This window comes from Oncorhynchus gorbuscha, linkage group LG03, assembly GCF_021184085.1.
Source record: "Oncorhynchus gorbuscha isolate QuinsamMale2020 ecotype Even-year linkage group LG03, OgorEven_v1.0, whole genome shotgun sequence".
In the NCBI taxonomy this organism is placed as follows: domain Eukaryota; kingdom Metazoa; phylum Chordata; class Actinopteri; order Salmoniformes; family Salmonidae; genus Oncorhynchus; species Oncorhynchus gorbuscha.
The window spans coordinates 24,695,117-24,716,681 of NC_060175.1; the positions used below are offsets into that span (position 1 = coordinate 24,695,117).

General features: G+C 45.9%; 2 protein-coding genes across 5 annotated transcripts in view; one reads left to right on the forward strand and one right to left on the reverse strand.

Annotated features, from left to right (window-relative positions):
* The window catches only part of LOC124029066 (neurofascin-like), a 90,123-nt gene extending 86,279 nt beyond the window's left edge, over positions 1 to 3,844 (forward strand). For 3 of the 4 annotated variants that reach the window (XM_046340923.1, XM_046340928.1, XM_046340919.1), the window contains one exon: positions 103 to 1,328. In XM_046340923.1, coding sequence (XP_046196879.1) covers positions 103 to 331 — 229 coding nt within the window. In that variant the 3' untranslated portion in view covers positions 332 to 1,328. Of the gene's footprint in view, positions 1 to 102; positions 1,329 to 3,102 lie in introns of those variants that run through there. The other variant, XR_006837717.1, reaches the window with a different exon arrangement.
* Positions 3,845 to 6,006: 2,162 nt separating this feature from the next.
* Positions 6,007 to 21,085, reverse strand: LOC124016615 (homeobox protein Hox-A4-like). The gene is made up of 3 exons (XM_046332146.1): positions 20,780 to 21,085; positions 6,313 to 6,593; positions 6,007 to 6,190 (listed from the first exon to the last, which is right to left on the reverse strand). The coding sequence occupies exons 1-3, from the start codon at positions 21,083 to 21,085 to the stop codon at positions 6,007 to 6,009; spliced, it is 771 nt and encodes a 256-aa protein (XP_046188102.1).
* Between the last annotated feature and the right edge of the window lie 480 nt (positions 21,086 to 21,565).

Consider the following 21,565-nt stretch of genomic DNA (forward strand, 5'->3'; position numbering starts at 1 on the left):
CTCTCCCCTAACCTTTGAGACGGTAAGGACTCGCCTGCGTTGATGACCGTGTTGATGACATCACAGGCGGAATCTAACCTTTGACCTCTTGACCCTTTGCAGCAGCGACGAGGACAACAAGCCTCTGCAGGGCAGCCAGAACTCTCTGGATGGCGGTGTGAAGGAGAGTGACGACAGCCTGGTGGACTATGGCGAGGGAGGGGATGGCCAGTTCAACGAGGACGGTTCCTTCATCGGCCAGTACACTGTCAAAAAGGACAAGGACGAGACGGAAGGCAACGAGAGTTCTGAGGCCACCTCACCCGTCAACGCCATCTACTCGCTGGCATAGTCCCCCTGCCCGGCCTGGCCTGGGGATCTGAGGAACTCCCCCTGGCGGTCGGTGGGTGATATTACCACCACTACTACTACTACCACACACACACACACACATACGCAAACACACACACATATGAATATAAGTGTATTAATATATAAAAACACATATACACATGTAAACACACACAGCACCTGCCTGGAGACTGTTTGACCTCTTAAAGCGGAGGGAGAAACCATTCCTCTGAGAATTAAGGGGGTGTGAATGGAATGGAGTTGAAGTTACTGTGAGCCAAGCCCTGACGTTCGGCTATTGACGTTCCATAGAAATGGCTTGCCAAGGTGAAGTTTGGTAATCTTCAACAGTACCAGTCTCTCTATGCTCCTTCTTCTGCCCCTCATACAGACTGAGTGTGCCTAACGGGCTTCAGTTGTAGAGGACTAGGAGGAAACGCTGAGGTTTTCAACCATTTTGTGTGGCTCTAGAGCTTTCTTTGTTTTCAACGTACTCAGCTTTCCCCCAAACCCCTCTCTTTCTCCCCACACACATCCTCACGCCCCCCTGTGTCTTTCCCGAGCGTCCCTAGGGAAGGAGACACAGACACTCGTCCTGTGAGCATATCAGCTACGGACCACCAACATAGTAGGATGTTGGCAGATATGTTTATCACATTGATATTTCCACAGAGAGAGATGGTTTTTTGTTCTCAATTGATACAGCAGATGAGTCATTTGAATATATGAGTGCTGTAAACAGTGCTAGTGCTGTAAACAGTGCCAGCTCACCTTCTAGTTCACTGAAAAACTATGCATTACCAACACATCATGTTTTTGGGTAAAGTCTGGTTATGAATTAAATTGTTTATTTTTCAGTGTTGACTCACAGGTTTAAAGAAGAATAACCTGCTTAATGAAATTCTAATGTTCCCTTGCCTTCCCGCTGTACCTATGATTCACCTCCAAACTCAAGTTGTGTTGAGATATTAAAAACGGCCACAGTTATAGCAATGCTATTCCTGCCTCAAGCTTTTTTATAGTACAAGCCACTACAATGTCAGTTATAAATAACATAAAAAAATATATTTTATTTTCAAGCATGGTAGTACTTTAGTGCAAGAGACCTAGGACAAGTAGCTTGGAGAGGAGGTTTTACCTGCTTTGCTGTTTGTACATCTCTATGGCGACTGGCACTCCGAGGATGTGACTCACTTCCTGTTTACTTCATGGTTAGCATGGCTGTGAACCTTAGGCTTGATTGGCACCCCTTTTGTATGCTTCGTTTAGAACAGTTGTTTGAGGCAGGCTGAATCTGCAAAGGCAGGACTTCTCAACCCTTCAGAACTTACTTAGAATCCTAATTGACTGTTGAACAACTCCAAATAAAACCAAAACATATGTCTTTGAATATAGGTTACAGACAACTCTGTGAAGGTATTGAACATTGAACGTCCCTGCAGATTCTGCCTGGCCCTAGTCATCATTGACATGTAGCCATTATGTCAAGGAAGTGGGAAGAAGTTGGGGTGCACCAATACAGTGGTGAACCGCCATTTTACCACCGATACTGATACAGTGGTGAACCGCCATTTTACCACCGATACTGATACAGTGGTGAACCGCCATTTTACCACCGATACTGATACAGTGGTGAACCGCCATTTTACCACCGATACTGATACAGTGGTGAACTGCCATTTTACCACCGATACTGATACAGTGGTGAACCGCCATTTTACCACCGATACTGATACAGTGGTGAACCGCCATTTTACCATGTGATCTTTTCATTAGTAGAACTCACTAATGAGTCTTCCTTTATGTTTCACCTCTTAAAGTGGCAGAAAGCTCAGCACCCATATTTACAACTGATTACAACGGCACTACTAAAGTCTTTCATGTTAAATCTAATAGATCTTAGCTAATCAATGGTGATTAGCTAACGGATGTCACATTGTATTTCAGGTGTGTATTTCATATTTTAATTGATTCCCTTATGTTTATATTATTCATTAATATATTAGTAATTCACATATTAATTGTTGAGTACACATTTTTGACCGACTGACTTGATGGTCTCACATCAGAACCAACTCAGAACCCACGATAAAGAACTTTACTGAATTTGAAAATTGCCGCATGACATCTTTTGTGGCGAAGGGTATTTCTGCTGTAAACGAGCAACATTCACTGTATGTCACCATTAAAGAGGTGGTGCTGATCTATTCACTGCTCTTCATGTTGAGTATTCATGTTATATTACTGTTAGTATTCCATCTTGGTATTATCATTTATTTCATATCAATTTCACATAATACAGGAATGTAACATTGCATTTGTCATACTGTAGCTATAGGTACACGAACTGTAGGTCCTGAAAAAAAAGATGTCTTTGTAAATATCCTTGAGAAAAACAGCTTGTTGGGTAAAAGAAAGAATCACACATCTGTATCCACCAAGAAAATGTACCTGGTGCATCTCATGATTGGGACTCAAAATTACTTCATCAATGTTGTCCCGATGAACTTCATTTGAAATGTTAATAGATGGCTTGTGTCTCTCTGTCGGTAACTGTTCTGATCAACACTAATTCAAAAGAAAGAGTTGAGAATAAACAGTATATTGTGGAACAGGTATACAGGAGGCCTAGTCAGCCCCTTTATGGTGTAAATGAAAGTGCTCATGAAATGTATCATTCTCTGCACACATGTTCAAAGCATATAAAAAAAGGGCATTTTCTGAGTTACCGAATAGCCAATTTCCCCCTATTTTGTTTGTTTTTGTATTAAGGCAAACCCGGGACTTTCTCAAGGCTGCACAGACTCATCATGCCTTTCACCTAACATGCCTGCTGCTCCACCCCTCCTGGTGACGTCCCAGTAACTGGTTGCCATTTTGAAAGGGATACATTTGGTCATGTGCTTCACTCCTTCAAAGAGATGTCTTTTGTCCTGCCTTCATCCTCACCTAAGTCTTAAAAAAAATAATATGCTGTATGTCCACCAACAGCCTCTGTGAACTGGTCCTCTTTACACCTCCTGCTTTCTCCAGCTTCTCAAAGCAATCTCCGCATAGAATTGTGACCCATTTGTTTTTTATGCGGTTGCTTTGTGATAAAGTTCACCATGACCTCTGGGTACAGTTGCCCACCATCTACAGACACCTGACCACTGTATAAACATGAGGTAACAGGAAGACCAGGAATGATGGCAGAGACACAATACAGTGCCCTTCCTGTTGCTATATGCTCTTCTAAACAAAGCAAGACTAAGCGCACAGAGAGACAGTCCACTCTCAAACCTTCAACAAACCTTAAAGACTGCTGAATCACGGAACGTTCGATGACTGATTTAGAACTTCTAGTTCAGAACTTTAGCCTTGATCTCACCGTTGTTTGTGTTTGGGTCACGATACTGTACAAGCTGTTTCCCTTGACAGCATCAGTCCTTTCCCTGTATGGATCCTAAAGGGGGAATTAGTGAACTGGCTAGAAAACAATAAAAAGAGAATTATGCATATTTGCTGATACACAGTGCTTTCTTATGTCTTATTGTTTGTTTGTGCATGATGATTGGAGGTGCATACAGATGTAGGATATGAATTTGATCACCCTGCTGCAGGAGAACTTTACTGCAATGCAGGACATTTTCAACGTGGAGTGTATTTGAGGTTTAAAAAGGCTTCTGAAGAAATGTAAACATTTCAGACTTGATTTTCTCATTATGAAAAATGTATCAACTCCTACAAAAATGTCCATTCATTATAATCCACATAATAATTCACATTTCCTGCTGCTGCAGGATTATTTTTCTGTTATAGCATTCTGGCTCAAATGAAGTTCCTACATCTGTATGGAGTAGTGTGTCTTCTCATTCCGTTTGTAATGTTTGCATCGTCTAGACACCGCTCCTCCCCTACAATAGCAAATGAACTAACAAGGGGTTACAGAAATGTAAGAGTATCTGTGTATTTTCACAGCTTTGAGTTCAGTTTATTTGTGATTCTGCAAAACTGGGATTTTATCCATACAATGAGACGCACATAACTATTATAAAATTGGAGCTTGGATTATTAGAATTGTTGTGGAATTATTTTAGTATATTTGTATTTCTCTTTACTTTTACAAGTATCAAAGCAGCTTGCCAGTCTTGCTTCTACTCACGAAATAACATATTTTGTAAGGTACATCTAATCAACATTAAAATGGCATATTAATATATTCACCATGTATGCGTGTATGATGAGATGTTGCAACTTCTGCTAGAGACGCCTTCTTTATAGTAAAGCTATCTCTTTTTCTCTAACTCCTGACTTCTCTCCTGACTTCTCTCTTTCTATTGTTTTGATTATATTAGACTACTGTTCTGTCTGTGTCAATACTACTGGTACTATTCAGTCACTTCCCGGAGTATGGAACACTTAGATATCCAGAAAACGAAGAGCAATATATTTCCTGAGTGTACATTTTAAACATATTAAAAACAATATTTTTGTACATTGAGTATTGCATTGAGTATTTGTAATAAAACGTATTGACTGAAATTCACTCAATGTTTACTGATTATATGTGTGCTTCGGTCAATAGCCTAGGTTTTATTACAAATACTCAACACAACCTCCAAAAGGAATAAGTGCAAATACTGTATACTGGACAAAAATATAAACGCAACATGTAAAGTATTGATCCCATGTTTCATGAGCTCAAATAAAAGCTCAGCAATCCCAGGAATTTTCCATATTCACAAAAAGCTTTTCTCTCTCAATGTCATGCCCTGACCATAGACAGCCTTTTTATTCTCTATTTTGGTTAGGTCGGGGTGTGACTAGGGGGCGTGTTCCTATCTAAGTGTTTTATTTCTATGTTGGCCTGGTATGGTTCCCAATCAGAGGCAGCTGTTTATTGTTGCCTCTGATTGGGGATCATATTTAGGCAGCCATTTCCCCACTGTGTTTTGTGGGATCTTGTTTTGAGTTAGTGCATGTGGCACCTCTAATGTCACGGTTCGTTGTTTGTTTCTTTTTGTTTGGAAGGTTCGCATAAATAAATATGTGGAACTTTAATCACGCTGCGCCTTGGTCCGTCTCTCCACACAACCGTGACAGAAGATCCCACCACAACAGGACCAAGCAGCATGCCCAGGAGGAGAAGATATCCTGGCCTTGGGAGGAGATGAAGAAGGAGAAGACAACATGGACTTGGGAGGAAATCATGTCAGGACACGAAAGCCTTCCTTGGAAGCAGACGCAGGGAGAGAAGGGAGGACAGCGACGATGCCGGGGTTCACGGCCACAGAGAGAGCCCAAAGGACAGCTCAAATAGTTTTTGGGGAGTGGCACACGGGGTGGGCGCCGGAGCGAGCAGTTGAGCAGCGGAGAGGGCCAGAGCCTGTGTGGGAGTCGATAGAGGAAGGTAATGAGAGACACCGGAGAGAGGTTTTGGCAAGGAGTATGCTGCAGCGCAGGCGCGCTGAAAAGCACCTTCTCAGCCCGGCACCATCTGTGCCAGCTCTACGCACCAAGTCTCCAGTGTGCCTTCACAGCCCAGTACGTCCTGTGCCAGTTCCCCGCACTCGCCGTGTGAAGTGTGTCATCATTCGGTACAATTTGTGCCGGCTCTACGCATCAGGCCTCCAGTGCGCCTCCCCAGTCCGGTACGTCCTGTGCCTGTTTCCCGCACTCACCCTGAAGTGCGTGTCACCAGTCCGGTGCCACCTGTGCCGGACCATTCCCGGGCCGGAGCTGCCGTCGACGGTCCTTGGTCAGGAGCTTCCAGCGACGGTTCCCGGTCTGGAACCTCCTGCGATGGTCCACGATCCGGAACCTCCTGCGACGGTCCACGATCTGGAACCTCCTGTGACGGTCCACGATCTGGAACCTCCTGTGACGGTCAACGTTCCGGGACATCCTACGACAGTCAACGGTCCGGAGCTTCCAGGCATGATGGGCCAGTCCCGCTCCATGGCAGGATCCTTCCTCTGCGCCGATATCCAGTCCAGGCACGGTGTCCAGTCCTGCTCCATGGCAGGAGGCTTCCTCTGTGTCGGTGCCCAGTCCAGGCACGGCATCCAGACACAGCGTCCAGTCCCGCTCCAAGGCCGGAGCCTTCCTCTGCGCCAATGCCCAGGCAAGGGGGCCAGTCCCGATCCATGGCCGGAGCCTTCCTCGGTGCCGGTGCCCACGCCGGGTGCGGCGTCCAACCCAGCTCCATGGCTGGGTGCCCTCTGCGCCAATGCCCAGTCAGGGCACGCCGTTCTACCCGGCTCCATGGCAGGACCCGTGGTCTGGGAAAGGGCAAAGACCCGCACCGGAGCCACCACCAACACTAGTCACCCCCCTACCCTCCCCAGTTGGTTTCAGGTTTTGCGGCCAGAGTCAGAACCTTTGGGGGGTCACTGTCACGCCCTGACCATAGAGAGACTTTTTATTCTCTAATTTGGTTAGGTCGGGGTGTGACTCGGGGGTTGGGGGGGTGTTCCTATCTAGGTGTTTTATTTCTATGTTAGCCTGGTATGGTTCCCAATCAGAGGCAGCTGTTTATCGTTGTCTCTGATTGGGGATCATATTTAGGCAGCCATTTCCCCACTATGTTTTGTGGGATCTTGTTTTGAGTTAGTGCATGTGGCACCTCTAATGTCACGGTCCGTTGTTTGTTTCTTTTTGTTTGGAAGTTTCGCGTAAATAAATATGTGGAACTTTAATCATGCTGTGCCTTGGTCCGTCTCTCCACACAACCGTGACACTCCAATTTTGGGCTCACATTTGTTTACATCTCTGTTAAAGAAGCTGATTAATCAGCATTATCAATACACAGGTGCACCTTGTGCTGGGGGAAATAAAAGGCCACTCTAAAATGTGCAGTTTTGTCACACAACACAATGCCACAGATGTCTCAAATTTTGAGGGAGCGTGCAATTGGCATGCTGACTGCAGGATTGTCCACCAGAACTGTTGCCAGAGAATTTGTTAATTTCTCTACCATAAACCGCCTCCAACATCGTTTTAGAGAATTTGGCACCGATCTCAGAACCGCAGACCATGTATAACCACGCCATCCCAGGACCTCCACATCCGGCTTTTTCACCTGCGGCATCGTCTGAGACCAGCCTCCCAGACAGCTGATGAAACTGAGGAGTATTTATGTCTTTAATAAACCCCTTTTGTTGGTAAAAAACAAATTCTGATTGGCTGGGCCTGGCTCCCAAATGGTTGGGCCTATGTCCTCCCAGGCCCACCCTTGGCTGTGTCTCTGCCCAGTCATGTGAAATCCATAGATTAGGGCCTAATGAATTTATTTAATTGACTGATTTCCTTATATGAACTGTAACTCAGTAAAATCATTGAAATTGTTGCATGTTGCGTTTATATTTTTTGTTCGGTATAAGTTGTTTTTAATACTATACAGGTATGTGTAAATACTTGGAGCTTGGTATATTTTTAGGATCAGTCCAGATTTAGCATCAAAGTTGACCACTATTGGACCCTGGCCCAGTTTAGTTTTAGCCCACCCAACAGCCCTACCATACGTTTAATTTACTGACTTATCTTCTGATGTACGTAGGGCTACAGTGGATTACACCATTTGTAGAAAAGTCCCTGCATTATATCACTTCCTGGGTGCCTCGTCACTCATAGAGTTCACCCTTTTATTCACCATTCCTATTAAACTAGCAAGGCTACTGCTATCCCTCCACACCGACGACAAACACAAAAACACTGGCGAGATTATTAATACAAGCAGCACAACAATCAATCAGCTGGCAGGCTGAAAGAGAGAGGGAGAGCTGGAGCCGGCCGATGGCATGCTTTATTAAATAGTGCTGAATACATTCTGCCTGCCTTGACCCCCGCAAGGCTACTAAATATTGATGTCCTAACCACGCCGCCATGCTGGCTTTCTAAAGAGAGCGACATACCTCTTCCTCTCTCCATCCCCGACTGTCACATAAACGTCACCCATAAAAGCCATTAGTGAACGTATCCATGGCTGGTGCTGACAGAACCTACACTAAATCAAATCAAATTCCCACAGTCTAACATAGAAATCTATACATCCACACAGTCTAACATACGTACGTTTCTACACAGGGACACAGTCTAACATAGTAATCTCTATACATCCACACAGTTTAACATAAGTAAGTTTCCATACAGGGACACAGTCTAACATAGAAATCCCGACACACGGACACAGTATAACATAGATGTCTCCACACAGGGACACAGTCTAACATAGAAGTCTCCACACAGAGACACAGTCTAATATAGAAGTCTCCACACACGGACACAGTATAACATAGATGTCTCCACACAGGGACACAGTCTAACATAGAAGTCTCCACACAGGGACACAGTCTAACATAGAAGTCTCCACACAGGGACACAGTCTAACATAGAAGTCTCCACACAGGGACACAGTCTAACATAGATGTCTCCACACAGGGACACAGTCTAACATAGAAGTCTCCACACAGGGACACAGTCAAACATAGAAGTCTCCACACAGAGACACAGTCAAACATAGAAGTCTCTACACAGAGACACAGTCTAACATAGAAGTCTCCACACAAGGACACAGTCTAACATAGATGTCTCTACACAGAGACACAGTCTAATATAGAAGTCTCCACACAAGGACACAGTCTAACATAGAAGTAATTACACAATGTGACAACCCGAAAGACAACCCTAACCAGCCAACATGTCCCACCTCCTCAGAACAGATGCTCTGTGAGCTCCAAAGGGGAAAACAGAAGCAGATGTTCACAACACCAGGTAGCATATCACATTACAACTGTACCTGTCTAGGGACAACTCAACACACACTTTGTCTGATTTAATCTACCAGAGTGCTCAACCTGGTCTCAGAGCATTTTGTATTATTATTCTGTAGGTAAATCCCAGACATTAAATTTAATATGATATGTTTTATGAATTACAATTCATATTATACGTTACACATTTGTTAAATGTACAATATGTTACGATTTAGCAAAATGTACAATATGATACGAATTTTCTAAATGTATATGTCAAAAATTCTACCTCGATGCTAATGTTAGCTAGCTGGCTAATGTTAGCTAGGCTAGGGGGTTAGGAGTTAAGGTTAAGTTTAGAACTTAGCTTGAAGGGTTAGATAAAATGGTTAAGGTTGGGGGAAGGGTTAGCTAACATGCTAAGTGGTTGCAAAGTAGCTAAAAAGTAAGTAAGTAGTTGAAAAGTTATTAGCAATTTTTTTAATTGTCCTTGATGAAACGTTGTTTTGGTTGCTAGATGTTTGCATTATATGCCCACCCACCTATCCATCCAACCAACTAGCCCGACCAACCACCCTACTTTAATTTTGCCTTAAGTAACCATTTGTCTTATGTAACCATACCAAACGTAACCCATCATATTCATTTGAGTGTACCAGACTTACATTTACTATGTTACGGCTAGTCTATGAGACCAGGATGAAGTGCGATAGTGCTCATGTTTTGCCCCTCTCTGTGGATCGAGCTATAGAGACATGAAGCTCCTTTAAACTAAACTAAGTTATTTAGGCAGAGTATTTATTATGGTCATGTTGTGACAGATTTTCATTGATTGATATTGTCATCATGTAGACTACTATGCTGTGTCTTAGATTTTGTTTGGCCTCAAATCCAAATGATTATTTAGCAATCAATAATGAGAGCCCATCCATAGGGTATGAGATTACTGCCAAAACCCCCCACCCACTGCTCCACTGAAATGATTATTTATGTTAAATCAGCTTGACCTGTTCATTTTGCAAATGCACTCCACTGGCAGGCATTTGTATCACACACACCAAGGAGTAAATTGGAACACATGGCTGCTGTTGCGTTGAATGAATTCATTTCCAAGGGGGTTAAAATTGCAGTGTTTCTTTCCTGCAGCCATTAAAAGATAGATGACATGAAGAAAACACACAAAGCATTTTTGACAACCTGATTTATCTGTGCTCCTTACACAAGGCTTGTATGATGCATCTACCCAGGGACTGTCCATACAAAGTGGACTTTGACTGGAGTCAAAGTCCACCCTCTGCAGTGAATTCATCTTCAGCGTCCAAATGGTACCCCTTTCCCTTTATAATGTACTACTTTTCCACACAAAGGTAGTGCGCTATATAATGAATAGAGTTCCATTTGGGAAGCATTCATCCTCTTCTTCAGTGCATTCTGGAGTTGATTGAAAGGCAGAGGAGGTTAGAGTACCTGGTTGATTCCGTTGATTATCACAACACTTATCAAAACACACATCTGGTGCATCGTACATACTCAGTAACCCCAAACAGACAAGCAAGGCTCCCTGGTTCATGTGGGCCATAACATGAATGCATAAAGAAGCAGAGGAGCTTAGAGAGAAGAAAACTATGTTATGCGATGTTAAAGATGTGGAGCTGTGTAGATGAAGAGTACAGAACAGTAGGTCCTGGTGGGGGTTAGGAGCTGAGCTGTAGACAGACATAGTAGACCAAGGATACTGGATAGAACAACGACTAGATGTGCATGCATGTAGATAATTATGTGTAATCTACTGTATGATAGGCTGGAGGTCAGGAGTGGTAGCGTGTTTGGAATAACCTTGAAACAGTGTATCAACTATTGCGTAAGCTAGATGCAGGTATTGCACAGCCTTGAAAACAACATGTTATATCAGTTAAGAGTTGAAAGCTTTTGTGGTATCTCTATATCTCTATATCTAGCTCTATCTCTCTCTCAATTCAATTTGCTTTATTGGCATGACGTAACAATGTACATATTGTGGTCTCTCTCTCTCTCTCTCTCTCTCTCTCTCTCTCTCTCTCTCTCTCTCTCTCTCTCTCTCTCTCAATTCAATTCAATTCAAGGGCTTTATTGGCATGGGAAACATGTGTTAACATTGAAAAAGCAAGTGAGGTAGATGACATACAAAGTGAATATATAAAGTGAAAAACAACAAAAATGAACAGGAAACATTACACATACAGAAGTTTCAAAACAGTAAAGACATTACAAATGTCATATTATATATATATATATATACAATGTACAAATAGTTAAAGGACACAAGATAAAATAAATAAGCATAAATATGGGTTGTATTTACAATGGTGTTTGTTCTTCACTGGTTGCCCTTTTCTCGTGGCAACAGGTCACAAATCTTGCCGCTGTGATGGCACACTGTGGAATTTCACCCAGTAGATATGGGAGTTTTTCAAAATTGGATTTGTTTTCGAATTCTTTGTGGATCTGTGTGATCTGGGGGAAATATGTATCTCTAATATGGTCATACATTGGGCAGGAGGTTAGGAAGTGCAGCTCAGTTTCCACCTCATTTTGTGGGTAGTGAGCGCATAGCCTGTCTTCTCTTGAGAGCCATGTCTGCCTACGGCGGCCTTTCTCAATAGCAAGGCTATGCTCACTGAGTCTGTACATAGTCAAAGCTTTCCTTAATTTTGGGTCAGTCGCAGTGGTCAGGTATTCTGCCGCTGTGTACTCTCTGTGTAGGGCCAAATAGCATTCTAGTTTCTCTGTTTTTTTGTTAATTCTTTCCAATGTGTTAAGTAATTATCTTTTTGTTTTCTCATGATTTGGTTGGGTCTAATTGTGCTGTTGTCCTGGGGCTCTGTAGGGTGTGTTTGTGTTTGTGAACAGAGCCCCAGGTCATCTCTCTGTAGGTGATGGCTTTGTTATGGAAGGTTTGTGAATCGCTTCCTTTTAGGTGTTTGTAGAATTTAATGGCTCATTTCTGGATTTTGATAATTAGTGGGTATCGGCCTAATTCTGCTCTGCATGCATTATTTGATGTTTTACATTGTACACGGAGGATATTTTTGCAGAATTCTGTGTGCAGAGTCTCAATTTGGTGTTTGTCCCATTTTGTGAAGTCTTGGTTGGTGAGCGGACCCCAGACCTCACAACCATAAAGGGCAATGGGCTCTATGACTGATTCAAGTATTTTTAGCCAAATCCTAATTGGTATGTTGGTATCTCTCTCTCTCTCTCTCCGTCTCTCTCTCTCTCTCTCTCTCTCTCTCTCTCTCAATTCAATTCAATTCAATTCTATTTCCTTTATTGGATGTAAACAATGTACATATTGCCAAATATTACTTTGGATATTTACAAAACATTGAACAATAAAAATAGGCATAGAGTACATGTTGGATGGGGCCACAGTGTCTCCACACCCCTCCTGTCTCAGCCTCCAGTATTTGTGCTGCAGTAGTTTATGTGTCAGGGGGCTAGGGTCAGTCTGTTATATCTGGAGTACTTCTCCTGTCTTATCAGATGCCCTGTGTGAATTTAAGTATGCTCTCTCTAATTCTCTCTCTTTCTCTCTTTCTTTCTTTTTTTCTCTCTCTTGGGGGACCTGAGCCCTAGGACCATGCCTCAGGACTACCTGGCCTGATGACTCCTTGCTGTCCCCAGTCCACCTGGCCGTGCTGCTGCTCCAGTTTAAACTGTTCTGCCTGCGGCTATGGAACCCTGACCTGTTCACCGGACGTGCTACCTGTCTCAAACCTGCTGTTTTCAACTCTCTAGAGACAGCAGCAGCGGTAGAGACACTCTGAATGATCGGCTATGAAAAGCCAACTGATATTTACTGCTGAGGTGCTGAACTGTGGACCCTCGACAACCACTATGATTATTATTATTTGACCCTGCTGGTCATCAATTAACATTTTAACATCTTCGCCACGCTCTGTTATAATCTCCACCCGGCACAGCCATTAGAGGACCGGCCACCCCTCATAGCCTGGTTCCTCTCTAGGTCTCTTCTTAGGTTTTGGCCTTTCTAGGGAGTTTTTCCTAGCCACCGTGCTTCTACACTTGCATTGCTTGCTGTTTGGGGTTTTAGGCTGGTTTTCTGTACAGCATTTTGTGACATCAGCTGATGTAAGAAGGGCTTTATAAATACATTTGATTGATTGATGTGCAGGTTGGTTGCTCGGTCTGTCAGATACTGTCCCTCATCTTATGGCAGGCAGCAATGTAGTGCGCTGCCAACCCACAGCGTCCTCTCTGCGTCCTCCCCCAACAGGACGGGTAGCCTATTCTCATCAGAGAGGTCTTTGAAACCTTGAATAATGGTTTCAAATTTGGGGACATGACACTCTCTAATTGTTTTATATATTTTTTACATTTTGTCAGGAAATGCAGCTCTGTCTCAGGTGCTGCTGTTGTGCAGTGGTTGCACAGCCTTTCCTCTACAGGAAGCCAGGTTTTCCTGTGTCTACCCTTCTCAATGGCAAGGCTGTGCTCACTGCCTGTACTTTGTCAAGGTTTTTCTAAGGTTTTGATCAGTAACCATGGTCAAATAGTTAGCCACGGTGTACTGTCGATTCATGGCCAGATAGCACTGCATTCTGCTTTGTGCTTGTGTTTGTGTTTCCCAATAAGCAATGACGTTTTGTTTTGACTCTGTTGTAATTTGTTTTATTCTGATTGATTGGATGTTCTGGTCCTGGGACTTCAGTGTGTTGGTAGAACAGGTTTGTGAACTCAGCTCCAGGACCAGCTGGATGAGGGGACTCTTGTCTTTGCTCAGCTCTTGACGTTGCAGGGCTTGGTAATGAGAGGGGGTCACTGTATTTTAGATGTTCTGTGTTTGCGTCAATTTGAACGGTGTTGTAGAGTGTTTTAAAATGGGTTGTCTATATGTCACCATTTTGTATCGCTAATACCTCTTGTTTTTATTTTTTTAAATCTTTCTCCAATTTTTCCAGAATTTGTTTGTGTTTATGGATTCCTCAATTATTGTCAGCTGATTGCCGTTGAACTGTGCTTTTTGCCTCTCAGTGTACGTTTACAGAGTTTTAAAGTCTCACAGTAATGAAGGACTAATTCACCATTATTTGGGTCTCTGTGCTTTTGGTTGGATGGTGTTCTAAGTTTATTCCTTGTAATTGTACAATCTGCATCAAACCAGTTGTCATCTGTGGTCTTTTTTGTTTTGTTTTTGATCAATTTCAGTTGTGCTTCTTTTGCCGTTGGTCTGAATATATAGTTGATGTTTTGTACTGCTAGATTGATGCCTTCTTTACTGCGAGTGAATGTGGTATCCAGAAAGTTATATAAGAGTGTTTGGATATTTTGGTTACCGGTTGCTTTCTGGTATTCTTCTGTGCTGTTTTGGGCCCATCTGAATGAATTTCTGATGTTCTACAGCTTACTGGACTGTGAATGTGTGGTTGTTTCCATGTCTGTTCTTTTGTGGAACATCGTCATTTGGCTGTGATCAGACAGAGGTGTTAGTGGCTTGACAGTGAATGAGCTGAGAGAGAAAGGGCCAAGGTCTGTGATCATATAGTCTACTGTGCTCTGGCCAAGAGGTGAGCAGTAGGTGAATCTCCCGAAAGAGTCCCCCCTTACCTTACCATTGGATTCGACAGCTTCAACAGATCCCTTCCGTTTTTGTTGACGGTGCATTTTAACCAAATGTGATATTTACCAATTTTGAGGGGTTCAATTAGATTTTGTAGTTCGGATTTGTACCAAACGATTAATCCTACAGAGTCTCTGCCTCTATTGACAGAGCTGTGTTTCTGTGACGGCACAATTACCTTTCTGTAGCCTGTGGGGCAGTGAGTGACAATGTCAGCCTTACACCATGTCTCCTGCAGAATGATTACCTCTCTGTAGCCTGTGGGGCAGTGAGTGACATTGTCAGCCTTACACCATGTCTCCTGCAGAATGATTACCTCTCTGTAGCCTGTGGGGCAGTGAGTGACAACGTCAGCCTTACACCATGTCTCCTGCAGAATGATTACCTCTCTGTAGCCTGTGGGGCAGTGAGTGACAACGTCAGCCTTACACCATGTCTCCTGCAGAATGATTACCTCTCTGTAGCCTGTGGGACAGTGAGTGACAACGTCAGCCTTACACCATGTCTCCTGCCGAATGATTACCTCTCTGTAGCCTGTGGGGCAGTGAGGGACAATGTCAGCCTTACACCATGTCTCCTGCAGAATGATTACCTCTCTGTAATGAGTTACAATGTCTTAGCTGTCTCCTGCAGAATGATTACCTCTCTGTAGCCTGTGGGGCAGTGAGTGACAACGTCAGCCTTACACCATGTCTCCTGCAGAATGATTACCTCTCTGTAGCCTGTGGGGCAGTGAGTGACAATGTCAGCCTTACACCATGTCTCCTGCAGAATGATTACCTCTCTGTAGCCTGTGGGGCAGTGAGTGACAACGTCAGCCTTACACCATGTCTCCTGCAGAATGATTACCTCTCTGTAGCCTGTGGGGCAGTGAGTGACAACGTCAGCCTTACACCATGTCTCCTGCAGAATGATTACCTCTCTGTAGCCTGTGGGGCAGTGAGTGACAACGTCAGCCTTACACCATGTCTCCTGCAGAATGATTACCTCTCTGTAGCCTGTGGGGCAGTGAGTGACAACGTCAGCCTTACACCATGTCTCCTGCAGAATGATTACCTCTCTGTAGCCTGTGGGGCAGTGAGTGACAACGTCAGCCTTACACCATGTCTCCTGCAGAATGATTACCTCTCTGTAGCCTGTGGGGCAGTGAGTGACAACGTCAGCCTTACACCATGTCTCCTGCAGAATGATTACCTCTCTGTAGCCTGTGGGGCAGTGAGTGACAACGTCAGCCTTACACCATGTCTCCTGCAGAATGATTACCTCTCTGTAGCCTGTGGGGCAGTGAGTGACAACGTCAGCCTTACACCATGTCTCCTGCAGAATGATTACCTCTCTGTAGCCTGTGGGGCAGTGAGTGACAACGTCAGCCTTACACCATGTCTCCTGCAGAATGATTACCTCTCTGTAGCCTGTGGGGCAGTGAGTGACAACGTCAGCCTTACACCATGTCTCCTGCAGAATGATTACCTCTCTGTAGCCTGTGGGGCAGTGAGTGACAACGTCAGCCTTACACCATGTCTCCTGCAGAATGATTACCTCTGTAGCCTGTGGGGCAGTGGTGACAACGTGCCTTACACCATGTCTCCTGCAGAATGATTACCTCTCTGTAGCCTGTGGGGCAGTGAGTGACAACGTCAGCCTTACACCATGTCTCCTGCAGAATGATTACCTCTCTGTAGCCTGTGGGGCAGTGAGTGACAACGTCAGCCTTACACCATGTCTCCTGCAGAATGATTACCTCTCTGTAGCCTGTGGGGCAGTGAGTGACAACGTCCCTTACACCATGTCTCCTGCAGAATGATTACCTCTCTGTAGCCTGTGGGGCAGTGAGTGACAACGTCAGCCTTACACCATGTCTCCTGCAGAATGATTACCTCTCTGTAGCCTGTGGGGCAGTGAGTGACAACGTCAGCCTTACACCATGTCTCCTGCAGAATGATTACCTCTCTGTAGCCTGTGGGGCAGTGAGTGACAACGTCAGCCTTACACCATGTCTCCTGCAGAATGATTACCTCTCTGTAGCCTGTGGGGCAGTGAGTGACAACGTCAGCCTTACACCATGTCTCCTGTCAGAATGATTACCTCTCTGTAGCCTGTGGGGCAGTGAGTGACAACGTCAGCCTTACACCATGTCTCCTGCAGAATGATTACCTCTCTGTAGCCTGTGGGGCAGTGAGTGACAACGTCAGCCTTACACCATGTCTCCTGCAGAATGATTACCTCTCTGTAGCCTGTGGGGCAGTGAGTGACAACGTCAGCCTTACACCATGTCTCCTGCAGAATGATTACCTCTCTGTAGCCTGTGGGGCAGTGAGTGACAACGTCAGCCTTACACCATGTCTCCTGCAGAATGATTACCTCTCTGTAGCCTGTGGGGCAGTGAGTGACAACGTCAGCCTTACACCATGTCTCCTGCAGAATGATTACCTCTCTGTAGCCTGTGGGGCAGTGAGTGACAACGTCAGCCTTACACCATGTCTCCTGCAGAATGATTACCTCTCTGTAGCCTGTGGGGCAGTGAGTGACAACGTCAGCCTTACACCATGTCTCCTGCAGAATGATTACACCATGTCTCCTGCAGAATGATTACCTCTCTGTAGCCTGTGGGGCAGTGAGTGACAACGTCAGCCTTACACCATGTCTCCTGCAGAATGATTACCTCTCTGTAGCCTGTGGGGCAGTGAGTGACAACGTCAGCCTTACACCATGTCTCCTGCAGAATGATTACCTCTCTGTAGCCTGTGGGGCAGTGAGTGACAACGTCAGCCTTACACCATGTCTCCTGCAGAATGATTACCTCTCTGTAGCCTGTGGGGCAGTGAGTGACAACGTCAGCCTTACACCATGTCTCCTGCAGAATGATTACCTCTCTGTAGCCTGTGGGGCAGTGAGTGACAACGTCAGCCTTACACCATGTCTCCTGCAGAATGATTACCTCTCTGTAGCCTGTGGGGCAGTGAGTGACAACGTCAGCCTTACACCATGTCTCCTGCAGAATGATTACCTCTCTGTAGCCTGTGGGGCAGTGAGTGACAACGTCAGCCTTACACCATGTCTCCTGCAGAATGATTACCTCTCTGTAGCCTGTGGGGCAGTGAGTGACAACGTCAGCCTTACACCATGTCTCCTGCAGAATGATTACCTCTCTGTAGCCTGTGGGGCAGTGAGTGACAACGTCAGCCTTACACCATGTCTCCTGCAGAATGATTACCTCTCTGTAGCCTGTGGGGCAGTGAGTGACAACGTCAGCCTTACACCATGTCTCCTGCAGAATGATTACCTCTCTGTAGCCTGTGGGGCAGTGAGTGACAACGTCAGCCTTACACCATGTCTCCTGCAGAATGATTACCTCTCTGTAGCCTGTGGGGCAGTGAGTGACAACGTCTCCTGCAGCCTTACACCATGTCTCCTGCAGAATGATTACCTCTCTGTAGCCTGTGGGGCAGTGAGTGACAACGTCAGCCTTACACCATGTCTCCTGCAGAATGATTACCTCTCTGTAGCCTGTGGGGCAGTGAGTGACAACGTCAGCCTTACACCATGTCTCCTGCAGAATGATTACCTCTCTGTAGCCTGTGGGGCAGTGAGTCTCCTGACAACGTCAGCCTTACACCATGTCTCCTGCAGAATGATTACCTCTCTGTAGCCTGTGGGGCAGTGAGGGACAACGTCAGCCTTACACCATGTCTCCTGCAGAATGATTACCTCTCTGTAGCCTGTGGGGCAGTGAGTGACAACGTCAGCCTTACACCATGTCTCCTGCAGAATGATTACCTCTCTGTAGCCTGTGGGGCAGTGAGGGACAACGTCAGCCTTACACCATGTCTCCTGCAGAATGATTACCTCTCTGTAGCCTGTGGGGCAGTGAGGGACAACGTCAGCCTTACACCATGTCTCCTGCAGAATGATTACCTCTCTGTAGCCTGTGGGGCAGTGAGGGACAACGTCAGCCTTACACCATGTTATGTCTCCTGCAGAATGATTACCTCTCTGTAGCCTGTGGGGCAGTGAGGGACAACGTCAGCCTTACACCATGTCTCCTGCAGAATGATTACCTCTCTGTAGCCTGTGGGGCAGTGAGTGACAACGTCAGCCTTACACCATGTCTCCTGCAGAATTATGACCTCTCTGTAGCCTGTGGGGCAGTGAGTGACAACGTCAGCCTTACACCATGTCTCCTGCAGAATGATTACCTCTCTGTAGCCTGTGGGGCAGTGAGTGACAACGTCAGCCTTACACCATGTCTCCTGCAGAATGATTACCTCTCTGTAGCCTGTGGGGCAGTGAGTGACAACGTCAGCCTTACACCATGTCTCCTGCAGAATGATTACCTCTCTGTAGCCTGTGGGGCAGTGAGGGACAACGTCAGCCTTACACCATGTCTCCTGCAGAATGATTACCTCTCTGTAGCCTGTGGGGCAGTGAGGACAACGTCAGCCTTACACCATGTCTCCTGCAGAATGATTACCTCTCTGTAGCCTGTGGGGCAGTGAGTGACAACGTCAGCCTTACACCATGTCTCCTGCAGAATGATTACCTCTCTGTAGCCTGTGGGGCAGTGAGGACAACGTCAGCCTTACACCATGTCTCCTGCAGAATGATTACCTCTCTGTAGCCTGTGGGGCAGTGAGGGACAATGTCAGCCTTACACCATGTCTCCTGCAGAATGATTACCTCTCTGTAGCCTGTGGGGCAGTGAGGGACAATGTCTCCTGCAGAATGATTACAGCCTTACACCCATGTCTCCTGCAGAATGATTACCTCTCTGTAGCCTGTGGGGCAGTGAGGGACAACGTCAGCCTTACACCATGTCTCCTGCAGAATGATTACCTCTCTGTAGCCTGTGGGGCAGTGAGGGACAACGTCAGCCTTACACCATGTCTCCTGCAGAATGATTACCTCTCTGTAGCCTGTGGGGCAGTGAGGGACAACGTCAGCCTTACACCATGTCTCCTGCAGAATGATTACCTCTCTGTAGCCTGTGGGCAGTGAGGGACAACGTCAGCCTTACACCATGTCTCCTGCAGAATGATTACCTCTCTGTAGCCTGTGGGGCAGTGAGGGACAACGTCAGCCTTACACCATGTCTCCTGCAGAATGATTACCTCTCTGTAGCCTGTGGGGCAGTGAGGGACAACGTCAGCCTTACACCATGTCTCCTGCAGAATGATTACCTCTCTGTAGCCTGTGGGGCAGTGAGGGACAACGTCAGCCTTACACCATGTCTCCTGCAGAATGATTACCTCTCTGTAGCCTGTGGGGCAGTGAGGGACAACGTCAGCCTTACACCATGTCTCCTGCAGAATGATGACCTCTCTGTAGCCTGTGGGGCAGTGAGGGACAACGTCAGCCTTACACCATGTCTCCTGCAGAATGATGACCTCTCTGTAGCCTGTGGGGCAGTGAGGGACAACGTCAGCCTTACACCATGTCTCCTGCAGAATGATTACCTCTCTGTAGCCTGTGGGGCAGTGAGGGAATGAAGCCTGTGGGGCAGTGAGGGACAACGTCAGCCTTACACCATGTCTCCTGCAGAATGATGACCTCTCTGTAGCCTGTGGGGCAGTGAGGGACAACGTCAGCCTTACACCATGTCTCCTGCAGAATGATGACCTCTCTGTAGCCTGTGGGGCAGTGAGGGACAACGTCAGCCTTACACCATGTCTCCTGCAGAATGATGACGTCAACATCGTTACAATTGTTGTTGAACTCCAGTGCTAAACTCTTCAGTCCAAAGGTTGATGAGTTTAGGCCCTGAATGTTCCACATGCTAACTGATAGTGATTTAATGTTGCAAAAAGAAAGAATAGCACAGTAAGAAATACAGTAACTACTAACTAATAAATTGTTAAGAGTAAGATAAAAGGATAACAGCAAATATTTTTATGTTATATATATATATTTATATTCCTATTCAATGAACAAGTACATTTTTAGTACAATAGGTGTGTGTGTGTGTGTGTGTGTGTGTGTGTGTGTGTGTGTGTGTGTGTGTGTGTGTGTGTGTGTGTGTGTGTGTGTGTGTGTGTGTGTGTGTGTGTGTGTGTGTCCGTGTGTATTGGAGGAGCTGTTTAATCTCACTCAAGCCTACAGGGTTCTGCTGTCCTCTGATAACCTCTGCGTAGCTGCGCTGGTCCTGCTGTTGGGCCCTGTGGAGTGGAGGGGGGCCAGGTCTGAGCCGGGGGGCTTCCTCTCTGGTCTGGTAGGGGTGGTGGTCTGGTGTGGGGTAGTAGGCGGTGCCCAGTCTGGCTGCGCTGATGGAGGTGGTGATGCTCTGGTGGTGGGTGGGGCCTGTGGGGTGCGCTGGGTCTGGTGGGGCGTTGAAGGGGCCTGGGGCTCCTTGGTGGTGCAGTGGTCTGTTAGGGGTCTCTGGGTGGTCCTCTGTCCAGTACGGCATGGGGTGTTTGTCTACCAAGTGCCACGTCCTTTAGAGACTTGGCAGACATCTGTACTATCTGCTTCCTTAGGTGGGAGTGGTTGTGCAGGTGCTCTGGGGTGATTGTTGGGTGGTGAGCAACGTGTACGTTCGGGAGTAGGCCACACCCTCTGGTGATGTCAGCGTTGACTTTCTGAATGGTACGGGGATGCAAGTCTTTGCGGGGCAGCAGAGTGGAGATGGTGATGTGGGAGTTGAGGAACCACTCAGAGGCCCTCTCTCTGCTACTCAGTTGACCAGGCTGCCTACTCTCTCCTGCTCCTCTCGCAGGTTGTTGGTGCCGGTGTGAATAATAATGTGGCCTGGTGTGCCAAAGTCAGGCTGGGACAGGATGTGGAGTGCATCCGGCATTTTTGGGCACCATATTTTGGACAGCTTGTGGTGGGGGAAGAGTCTATCCTCTTGGATGAATTTCCCATTTGATTCAACGAGGATGGCCAC